The 12,098-nt window shown below is 40.2% G+C and overlaps 1 protein-coding gene across 4 annotated transcripts in view; it reads left to right on the top strand.

The window, feature by feature from the left end:
- The window catches only part of DCP1B (decapping mRNA 1B), a 42,911-nt gene that overhangs the window by 28,326 nt on the left and 2,487 nt on the right, over positions 1-12,098 (top strand). For all 4 annotated transcript variants that reach the window (XM_017804656.1, XM_017804658.1, XM_017804659.1 and 1 more), the window contains exons 6-8: positions 3,313-3,441; positions 4,191-5,021; positions 11,458-11,706. In XM_017804656.1, coding sequence (XP_017660145.1) covers positions 3,313-3,441; positions 4,191-5,021; positions 11,458-11,706 — 1,209 coding nt within the window. The remainder of the gene's footprint in view (positions 1-3,312; positions 3,442-4,190; positions 5,022-11,457; positions 11,707-12,098) is intronic.

The following is a 12,098-nucleotide window of genomic DNA, read 5'->3' as shown; positions in this document are numbered from 1 at the left end:
CTTCATTACTAAGGACACACAACCATTTGATGAGAACATAATTTCTGGTAGTGTGCAAGCATGACCTCTGGACTTCTGTTTCTGTTCTTTGCCTGCATCTTCACTGGTTTTAAGCAAAATGTTCCACTGGTACTGCCCTGACCAAGCAGGAGTATAGTTTCAAAGTTTTCAGGTGTCTTAGCTTTTGGTTTATTGACTGTGTGAAAGACTTGATGGTAGGATCCAGAAGGTCTAGCTTCCCTGAGAGCACTGCCATAGGCAGCCTGGATGATGCAAAGTTGACATTACTGTGCTTAAACAGTCTGAAGTGGTTCCATATGTCTCCCTTGAGCAGGGCTTTGACTGGAAAGCCTTGCTGCTACTGCTCTTCTGGGAGACAGTTCTTATCCTCTTTAGTTACTCTTTCCTGCTGAGCACCCTGTACACCTTCATGTGGCTGTTCATTAATGTCATTTTGTGGCTGCACTACATCAGGTAGGTAGAAATCCTCACTTTCCACGGCCTTTTAGGTCTGCACTCAAGCTCTGGCTTCAAAGCCCACTTCATTTCTTTCAGCGCAGACATCAATTCACAAAGCTCTTCTAAGTTCCATCAAGCTGTGGCTGATATTCTTTCCTTGCACCAGACCTTCTAGCATCTCCTCCTTGTTCTTGTCAGTTCTTTGTAGCTCACATGTCTCAAAGTCAGGTTTTCGCTACAGAGCATAAGGTTGGAATGTGACGTGGTATTTGCCTCAGGAGAACTGCGGTGCCGAGCTTCCATGCTTATCCATCATCTGTTTCCTTTGGCTGTGTCCTGTTCAGTTTGAGCTTCATCTTGTACAGGTGGACTATGAAATCTCACAACACAGAGCAGCTGTTTTCCTCAAGTGTCTCTGCCTATACCAAACTCACCAAAACATCCTCAGTGATGTTCTTGCGCTTTTTGATTTGCGTTCACCACGTTTTGTTCCAATGTTGCCGAGCCTTTCTTTGACTTCATCTTAGAACCTTTTGATTTCTTATGCATCCTTTGTAGGAGCATAGTTTTGAACAAGACAGTCAAATGTTGTAGCTGATGAGTTCTATCACTAAAGAGCATGGTGACATTTCTTTCATGCTGCTTTTTTCTGTTTGTTGATGATGACATCTGGTACCTCCTTTACCTGTCTACCTGACAGTTGCTTAAAATGTCATGCTGGTGCTCCTAACTTACTCATCAGCAAGGCCATGCTCCCCATCTGCCAAAATGGCCTTATATTCTGAGCTCCAATAGTCACAGATTCTTTTGAAGTCATCATAGGCTTTTTTTTCTCTTCAGTGTACTACTCTGTGTTTGATACCAGCCTAGTAGCCATGTTATTAAATCACAGCAATGATACCAAGTCAGGTCAATGTCATTCTCTGTAGGCCTTTGTGTATACTGATGTTCATTTTGCTGAGGAATTTGGTCTGAAAAATGCTTATATAATGTTAACTCTGTTAAACTCTGCTGCTTCTTGCCTTGTTTTTATATGCTTAGTTCTGTGATCATGCAGAGTATGACAGTAGAATCTAAGGTATTTATGGTTTCTGAAGAATTAAGCCTTTTAAAATATCCTGAGGAAATAAGGATATTATTTAAGTTCTGCAGAACTCATTGTGAAATATTCAAGAGTATGTTATCCACTGTGTTAAAGAAAAAGCTTATGTGGGTTATGCTGAAAAATAGCAGTAAGAAGGAGGTATGTTGAAGAAAAAGCAGCATCATTAGAAAGAGAACAGTTTGGGAGAAAAAAGCTATTTAACCTTGCTGAAGTGCAGTTTTGGTCTACGTAGTATCATGTAGGATCTGTCCAGTCTGAAAAACAAAATCGTCTTCGCTTGTTTTAGTATGGATCAAATAGGTGCTTCATGCTGCCTATCCTGATCCTCCCCCACCAAGTGAGTCTTCATCACTCCAGACTTTCTCAGCAGCCTCAGGGGCCTGGGATTCCTGAGGACAAATGTTGCAGAGAAAGCATTCAGGACCTCCTAGAGCCCCTTAAGTCCCCAGGAGAACTCTGGGTCTGCTTTACTGAGCAGGCCTGGCACCAGCATGTCTTTGTTTATTGCTGCAGTAGGTGTCAGAAATCAATTAAATGATGAGTTTTGTATATTTGAGAGTGGGGGTTATTTTCTCACCTAGCCTAGGGAGCCAAGGAGTTTGTCTCAGAAAGTTCTGGAAAGAACACTGGCAGTGACTCTGGCAGTGACTCTGCTGTGTGTCCACATAGTCTGCCCAGCCCAGAATTCTGTTCCCAGTAACACACAAGACTGGGCTTTTTGGAGGAAAGAATGAGAAACCAAAACTGATCATTCCTCACCCAACCATTTGTCCTGCAGTGTAAAATTTAGAGCCCATCAAATTCAGATAATTAACTATGAATGTTATTGTTGGATAGAATTAACTTTTTGTTAGATAATTCTTCTCAAAGTCTTTCCAGTTTTTTGGTTTCAATTGTATCAAGTGACAATGACTTCCAATATACTGTTTTCTTTTCTACTGACAGTAGCATTCTTTGTATACTCAAATTTTTTTTTAGTTTCATTGACTATATTCTTATATTTTACAATGTAAAAAGGAGCATCTTATTCACCTTTTCTATCTATTTCATGCAGCATTTTCTGTGGGTTTTCTCTGAATTAAATCTTGCCCTTTTCATATGACAGTCATTCCATGTCCCTGATCACTTTTAGTTATTTGTCTCTGCCCATCTTTTTATAAATTTGTTATTAATATTGTCATATTTAATAAGAAAACATACTGATTTTACAAACTGATTAAATCTTTCATTAATTTTCTGTGCAGATATATGCATCCTCCAAGTTCCCACAAACTGAAGATTTATGTAGAAGAGTTTGAGTTATAATTCTGCTCTTTAAAAAAAGCATTTTAAGTGTTCTTTATAGGCACATTTATCCTTTATGGATCTGAACTACTTCTAGCTGCCTATTGATGCAGGAAAAGCATGTCTGTTCCTTGGTTTCTAAAGTGCTTTTAAAAATTATTTTATGTTCTGTTAAGTGCAGGAAAAGCAGAAGATCAAAAAAAGTACTGAGATTTAAATTAGAGGGAAGTCTCATACTAGGGAAATGTTGGAATCAAGTGTTCATTTTTCATATGCCTCGTGGTTCTAGAAAATTAGGTTGCAGTTGTTATAGTTTTTCCAGTAGCATGATACTTCATAATCAGTGCTGCAATTAGCATTTGTGGTTACTGAATACCTGTTTATGTCTGTATTTTACTACAGTTGCAAACTATGGGGAAAAGATATTGTCACACCTACTAAAAGATACTTCTTTTCTGTTGCAGTGTAAGACCTGCTCAGAGCCAAAACAAATAACCAGTTCCTCTGCAATCTATAACAACCCCAACCTAATCAAACCGATCCCAGTGAAGCCCAGTGAAAACCAGCATCAACGACTCTCTCAGCAAAGCAAGGTAAAATGTGCTGTGTGTTTTCTGACTAGTGCTGCTGTAATCAAGTGACCCTGTAGGAATATTTATTTCAGTGGGAAGGTCAGTGCAGGAATCTGAGATGGAACCACTGTAAGGGATGATTTTAACGCACAACTCATCTGTTTTATAAAAGCTCCCCAACCCCCACCGTACGATGTGGAAGCACGTGAATTACAGACATGCTATCCTGATGCCACAAAGAAATATTAGTCTTTCAAATTTTAGGTGCTTCTTTGATCACAAGTTTATCTGGTCAATTGCCGGACCACAGCTTTTGTGTTTATTGTTTTTTCTTTAGGTGAAATAATTGAATCTAAATAAAGAAAAGTCTCAATATATCTTCAAGCCAAATCACACTGCCAAATCCTAAAAACTGAATTCAGCTGTGACCAGCAGATGCACAAGAAGCAGCCCTACTTCATACACAGGCAGATTTCTGTCTCTTACTAATATTGCACTGATGGCTGAAAGAGAAGATGCTCTCTCATGATATTTAAAGCAAAGCCACTGCTATATCTCAGATTCAGTGATTTTTCTCCCACATTAGTAGCTTGGCAGCAGTCTTCTTGCCCTTCCTATGTGACAAAACTATTAAAAACCCTCTTGGGGAAAAAAGAGCATAGCGGTTTTCTCAGCTTTTCCTTGAATACCGCTGGCTAAATACTGTCACCACTTAGTGCAACTTAGGCGTGAGGGAACTACGCTTACCCTTTTCCTTTGTCCCCTCACAGAATGCGGATCCTGAACCACAGCACTTGTCTCTGACAGCACTGTTTGGAAAGCAGGATGTCTCAGAACCACTGAACAAGCAGCACCAGGAGAACCTTCCCGTCAGGCAGGGTGTGGTCCGTTCGCTGTCCTACGAGGAGCCCGGCAGGCAGTCGCCCTCTGCGGAGAAGCAGCTCTGCCCCGCCATTCAGAAGCTGATGGTGCGTGGGACAGACCTTCACCCCCTCGCCGAGTTCCCTGAGAACCGGCTCTGTGAAAACGGCAACATCCACCCCGCGGGGGAGACTTTCACAGGGCTCTTCCAACCTGTGACTTCTCACGGTATCGCGACATCTCACGTGGTTCAGGACGCTGCTGGCACTCAGAGCTTGCTGCAGAAACTGCAGAGTCAGTCAGGGGCAGTGACAAAAATGGACCCCGGTGCGACAGCACCTGTGAACTCGACGGCTTCCGTGTTCAGCAGGACTCCTGCTGCTGTGGGAGCACCAGCAGCGACAGGGAATAACATGAGCCAGCCACCTTTGGTGTATTTCAACGGGTCCATACCGGGCCAGACTTTAGAGGCTCAGACACTTGGTAAAGAACAATCCAAACTTCCCAGGCAGCCACTTTCTCTCTCTGGCAATCAAGCAGCCAATTCTGGGGTGATTTCACCTCAAGAGTTACTGAAAAAACTCCAGATAGTGCAACAAGAGCAACAGTTGCATGTATCCAGCAGACCAACGTTGGCAGCTAAGTTTCCTCTTGTTACTCAGACTACAAATACACTGAAACCACTGGACTCCTGGATAGAAAAGGCACCGGGTACAGAAAAACAGAGTGCACTCTTTCAGGTAAATGGGAACTTTAAAAATTATAAATAAATAAACAAAATTCGTGCAGTCTTTTAAACTTGATGATTTATTATGTTAGTCTTTGCTTCATTTTGGCCAGCGTATTCTTGTAACTGTCTTCCCACATGTTGCACGTCTTTCATTTTGCAGGTGATACTTTAACAACGTCAGGTAAGTTCTGATTTACCAAAATGAGGTGTTTTAAGTACTGAATGCCACATCTCTTGCATATCAGGGATGACCAAAAAATACTGCAGGGTTGGGTTTTTCCAGAGGCCCTTTGAAAAGTCACCTACTTTTCAGTTCCCATATTTAGTCTCAGGCTGTTGTGTGTCATTGCTGGTTAATGAGTGTAATATTTTGGGTTTAACAATTTTTTCTACAAAATTAGTTATAGCTTTCTCTCTGTAGATATGCATTCTTCTGTATTCCAGTTGCTAAAGATGCTTAAAAGGTCCCTTGTTTTCTAACAGCAGCTTTCTGAAGTGCTTGTATATTGGTGAATTAGTTATCTTGTACCACACCTGTTACTTCTAGCTATTCATTAGCTCTTCTTTTTTGTTTGCTATCTGTTATTTTGAAAAAAGGTCTTGTACCTAAATGCCATCAAAAAAGCAAATCCCCATAATTCTGGTGGTTTTGATCCTAAAAGTCAGATTGATGTCTTAAAAAATTCAGGTGTCAAGAGACTGTATCTCTGTCATGAGTACTTTTTTCTGGTCTTCAGAAGAGCAGCACATCCAGTTGCAAAATGTCCTATCCTGGACATTTCTAAAGGATCTTCTACACTAGAATGTCTTTACATGTCCTGTTTAGGGATGCATCTAAGCTCTTTTCAGCTTCCTTTATTGTGGACAGACCTTCCACTAGACTTGTGTTGTACTGGAGTATGACTTGTATTTGAGTCTGGAAGTCACTTATCCAATTGAAAAAGCATTCCCCTTTTCAGTGTAAAGTTCAGAAGCTGCTTTTCTATTGCAACTATTCCACTGTTCTATTTTATTCTATTTTTCTGTTTCTATCAAAACCTGAATGAAAGACTCCAGAATACTTCAATGTGCTCCAAGAATCCTCCCCATACTAGAAAGTTGTTCTATATGTGAAGAGGCTGAAACAGTCATTTAACAATATAAGGGCCACATCTGTCACTAAGTCTGTGACAGGTCAAGTTTTCTAATTCCATGAGAGAGGTCAGAGGAAGATGAATTTGATATAGCAAATAGCCATCATTATTTTTGTTGTCTTAATTAATGCAGCATGATTTTGAATCTCCGTGTGAAAGAGTTTTTTGGGGATTAGTCATTAAAATTATTCAGAATCAGTTGCTTACAGATGGTAACTGACTTTCCAGAGGAGAGCAAAAGAATAAAAAGAAGATCCAGAGTCACAAAAATTCACTTGTTTTCACTGGGAATGGAACTTGCCTGCTTTGAATGTAAGAAGTTATCTGATTCACTGGTACGTGTACTGATAGCATAAGGACCTCAGACATTCCTACTTTGAAGGTAAAAGTGAAATGAGGCAAGTGCCAGTCATTAGGCATAAATAAGAAAAAAGGAAATATGCTGATATATTTTTTCAAATTAAAAATCCCCATAGATGCTGCTATGGCTAATGACTGTGTATATATGAAAAAGAAAACGATGCCAGCATTAGTTGCAATATTGAAAGGCAATTACTGAGGTCTGACATAATGCAATTACAACGATTTTACTGCTCGAGTTTGGATAGAACACTAGCTTGTGAGAAAAGAAAAATCTTCTCTGGACCAAGTCTCTCATTCACTGTGATTATTGCTGCAAGTTTACCTTAAAAAAAAAAAAAAAAAGGAAGCAACTGAGACTCTCAGTCTCCTTTCCTGTGGCTGTGAGCAGACCAAGGAGATTGAGACTGTCTAGGAGTGGCTTCACAGGCTGACACAGCCACAGCTGCTATCGAAACACTATTAGATGCAGCTCTTCCTACACATTTAGTATTGCTTTTGAGATTTAATGCATAGACTAAAATGATAATGAAAGCATGACTAATTGTTGTTTAGGACACCTAAAGCTCTGCAGTCTGGAAGGAATGGCCTCTTTCACATGCAGTAGATTGCCAAAAAAGCAAAGGCAGGGAGGCTAAAAATGAAGGAGCGAGCCCGTGTTCCTCTGGAAGCCACATGAAATATACCTCCTTTGGAAAAAAAACCTGGAAGATAAAAAACAACTTTTAAAACCAACGTTAATCTTTATAATATTATCCCTGCAGTAGACCAGAGGCTTTAAGTGCTGCCATGCCTGCAGAGTAGACACTGGAGTGCAATTGAATTGGCACAAATACATCTGCACATGCTCATGCAAAATTGATCAAAGCAGATTCTGACAACAAACGCTGCAAAAGGTTTGTTCTCTGTAATTATTTGTCTTTTGGTATTGCCTCTTCTGCTACACTTCAGCATGCAGAAAGAGCAAATTCGAAAAAGTCTGACAGAAATAGAGAGGTATCTGGACAGTGTCTGTTGTTGGAAAAATCATATTAAAGGAACACCCTAAATCCATCAGCAGCACTAAGAAAATGAAAGCAATAGTCTTTTCCACAATTGACACATTACAAGTCCAAGTTTAAATTGGCTTCTGCTGCATCTCCATATGGTATAAGAACTGTGATCTCCCACATGGAAAGGAAGAGGCCAGTTACCAAAANAAAAAAAAAAAAAAGAAGAGAAAAGCAAAAGCCAAAGAATAATACTTGGAAGCATTCAGTCTGGTCTGGAGCCAGCCCTATTCTGTGAAGTGTTCCTTATGCAGACAGTGAGTAACGTGTGCTTAAGATACAATAAAAAAGCATTAATCTGCAGTGGGCTTTTAAGGATATGTTTAGTGTTAGGCATGTGTTATCCTGATTATAGATACATGCGTGCTTAAGTGTTTATGTTAATCAGAATTATGGTTTTAAAAGTGCTTACAAGAACCCAGACATAAATTTATCTTTTCTGCAGAAGGCCACTTCTCCTGCAGCTCATTTTTCTCATTTCCTGGAGCATTTTTCTGTCAAGAGTGTATTTTGTACATAGCGTTACATCGTCTGAGGATGTGCATGGTATCTTGAATCCTTGGTGTGAGCATCACACCATTGCCTCTCCTTTGTCCTGACTGCAGTTCCAGCAGGAGATTGTAAATGCACAGGAGGAATGCAAATAGGTGCATTAAACTTGTTTCAAAAATTAATTTAAGATTCTGTAGCTAAACATCAATTAAATATTCTAAATTGAACTTGAAAGACAAAACCGTGTTAGCATTGTAACCAGCTTTATTTTAATTAACTGCATTTAAAGTTCTTGAGCCATTCTTAGATTAGATGTTCTCAGTTTTGAGTAATGCCACTAAAAACTGTTGGAGGCTCACAGCACCCACTGGGTGTTGATGTTCCGATGTTCCAGGGGAGCACTTGGTGCACGTGGGATTCTGCTCACGCAGGAGCAACAGAGCTATCAGTTTGCATTACAGGAGATCTGGTGCATTCCTTAGCTCATGGTGTTACGTGAATTTGCCAGCTACCATGTCATCTATCTGCCAGCAGCCACGCAGAATCTCAGACTGATATCTTAGGGAGCACTTGGGCTTCAAAGGAGGAATACTGTATACTGCAACAATTGTTTTGCACCTTTCTCACTGTTCTTACTTCATTGCTGCACAGCTGCTGGTAGACTCCTACTCTTAGTGACTCAGAGATTTAGGTGTTGACCTGATAAAGCTGCAGATAATTTAGTAGAGGCCGGGTGAACAAGCAACTCAGGTTCTGTGGGAAAGAAGTTGATCAACAGAATTTTGGAAGGGCTGCTATGACTTGTGACTCAAAGCTGTAAGATTGGTCCAAAGGCTGTTAATGTCCTTACAGAGCATTTTCAGTGCTTTCTGCAAAAGTATCGTGTTATAGGAATTGCAATTAATGTCAAGACAGCATCCCATTTTTTGGTGGGTGTCATTTGTCCCAGTGACTCAAGGTGATCTGAACTGAATCTGAAATGAAAATTTTCCTTTATATTAAAAAACAAAACCCAAAAAACAACCCATGTGGTTTATGTAAAAGTTTGTTAGATGAGAGAAGTTTTGAGCATGAACACTTAGCAAAAAGTTCATTTTAATATCGTGTAGAGACACAAATGCTATCCACTGAAAAAAAGAGATGTATGTTTTCTGTTCTTCTGACCTAGATGTTTGAAGTTCTGCACTGACCTGTAGATGTTGGCTGTGTCACCAGTAGATGGCAATATTGCTCATTCCATATAGTTTCCATATGCTTGGCAAGTCCTACCAAAAGCGTTTCTGTGCTGAGAAGACATAATTCTTCACGTGTCTTTTAAACCACAGCGTGTGTCCATGTTTGACAGGAGACACTGCATGTTACTAAGAGGGCAGTTTGTCTCAGGTTTTGTTTATTTGCCTTGGACTCTAGAGAAAAATGTCTTTCGATTTCGAGGGATGCGTTATCTAGGTCTGACACAGTCTGTGGTAGATTCAGCCATGTCAGTGGGACAGATTATCTCCTCCAGCTGCTCCCAACCTTCCCTTTGCGGGAGGTTTCTGCCCTTGCAGAGCAGTTTGTATATCCATTCTTTAAATCACATTAGGGAGAGTCATCTTGTTTAAGCAAACCCTGCCAATTTTGCTGGAGGTAAATTAAAGAGAAGTTACTTCAGCAGCATGGATGAGTAGAGCAGAAATTATGATAAGTGTCTGGGGACAGACAGTCTTCCAGAGGCAGGAGAAGAATCCTCTCACTTACAGGAGAACATCTGTGCCCACTCCGAAGGTCTCGCTCCACAGGGGGATGTCACTTTGGACTCACATTGGTTTTCTTCTAAATTCAGTGTTGATTTTCAAGCAGAGGTGAGCAAACATAAGCACTACCTGACTGTTTGGAGCAAACCTACAGCGAGTTAGTGAAACCTCTGCTCGTTCAGGAGCTTGTAACACAAGGTCTGATGATCACTGTTATGATTGCATGACATGGGGTTGGAAAAAAGCTGCAGGTCAAGAGTTTTGAAGTAGTGCTCTCTATTTGAGAAACAGAAACAATATTTACCTAACTGGGTAAATATTGAAAAGGTAGGGGAGGTTTTTGCATTAGGTGCATATTGCATGCTCTCTAATACCCATGAGTCTTTCTTAACCCCTAGGCTTTCTGCTTCCTTAAATTTTCTGTAAAACAGCATGAGAACTGTCCTCCTCATTTCTTTTTATGTTTTGATCTCACTCATGTTGTTCAAGAATGTCTTGGGTACAATGATCATAACTAGGAGTAAGACAAGCTACAAAAATAGGAATGTTCTTTAATATTAAATTATGTGGGTTTTGCATACCTAGGGGAACAGCCTCAGTTTTATTTTCTTAATTTTAATTTTTCTTCAAAACTGAAATGTAACCCAGGACACAGACTGAAGTGATTCAGTAGCTTTTCACCTTTATATAATAGCAATAAATCATGTTCCAGTTCAAAAGGAAGGAGCTTTGGTGAGCTCGTATCAATTAGTTTGTATTTTCTGTTCTTTGAGCAGAAGGTTGGATACATGAATAGCAAGAAGATGGCTGTTTAGGATTAAGATTTATTACTAGAATTACCTGGAGAGAGGTCTAATATCTGCAAACCGAGTGAATTAACTTTCTGTTATGTTGTATGTTACATCTGGTAGTATTTGCTAATCCCACAGGTTTTACAGCTCCAAGATGCATTGCAAATTTTGAAATTAAAAATTATTTGACGCCCATCTTTGCAGGTTGCCATAGTTAGGATACTGAGTGAACTTGCAGAACTGCTGCAGCATCAAGGCTTTCATTCTCTTTGAGAGTCGTTTTGATTTTGGCAACTCTGTGTTGGTTAGGAGTTCTGTTTCTGACAGTGCCACCATATCACTGTGACTCTTAGATAAATCACTTAATCTCTGGATTTTTTCCATTCTCCTTAAGAAAATGAGAAGATAAAATATATGCATATATGTATCTATAAAGTAATGTGAAAATTTTAATTGGAAAATACTTTCTAGTGTAAGGTAAAAAGATCAGTCTTTAGTAGTAATAGTTGCATGTAAGTATATTATCAAAGATGAAACGTACTGACTTACTGTCCCTGTGTAGAAGACTTTACAGCTGCATTCTCTAACTACTGATATTTAATAGTGGTCTGATTTCTGTAATAAGATGCTCTTGTCCTAAGATCATGTGCGTATCAGATAGATTTAATCACTCTTGAATCCATTGCTGCAATCTCAAGTTGCATGGAAGACCTTTTAATCTGAAAATAGACCATATAGGTGGTTCTGAGCCGGAGTTTCACATCAGTGTATCCATCTCCAGCAGTCTCTGCGCCTGTTGCCAACTTCTCTGCAGTTTTCATCATCTCCATTCCCATAGAATTAAGTGGATAGGTTTAATTGGTGACTTTATTTTTATATGGGCAGGTAATCTCACCTCAGCGCATTCCTGCCACTGTGACTCCGACCCTGTTGATGTCCCCCATGGTGTTCACTCAGTCCACACCTGCTCCACCAAAAGCCAGTGACAGTGGGCGGTTGGCAGGGGCCAGCCAAGACCCTGCTGCCAGCTCAGCCAACCTTCTCCTGCCCCTGCAAACCCCAGAGCCAGCTGTGGCCAGCAGCACCTCCATGACGAAGATGCAGCTGCAGGAAACACTTCTACACCTGATCCAGGTAAAGCGCCAGGGATTCTCCCACTTTGCATAAAATCCTGATGCCCATTTTGGTATAAGCACCCTCTAATCAGTTGTGTCTGTCTAGAGGCTGAAGGAATAATTAAAATATATGTTGGAAGTTGTGCTCCCTGTGGCTGCCTAGTAACAAGGCACCATGACATAGGCTGGGGATGTGAGAGCTTCTGCTTGCACACTGGTGGTTCAACTGCATTTTGATTAATGTGTCTGATTTTGGGTTCAGGAAAGATAATAATTTTGATGGAAAAGAACAAAATGAATGAAAGCTTTGTAAGGTCAGCCTATGAGCCAGAGAGATATCTATTATATTTTTAGCTAAGGATAAATAATGGGTGATTATCCCAGCTGCCAAAAATTTCAGAGATGCGTATA

Source organism: Lepidothrix coronata, unplaced genomic scaffold (assembly GCF_001604755.1).
Source record: "Lepidothrix coronata isolate B3197 unplaced genomic scaffold, Lepidothrix_coronata-1.0 Scaffold10, whole genome shotgun sequence".
In the NCBI taxonomy this organism is placed as follows: Eukaryota; Metazoa; Chordata; class Aves; order Passeriformes; family Pipridae; genus Lepidothrix; species Lepidothrix coronata.
This window is presented reverse-complemented; position numbering and strand designations above follow the sequence as displayed.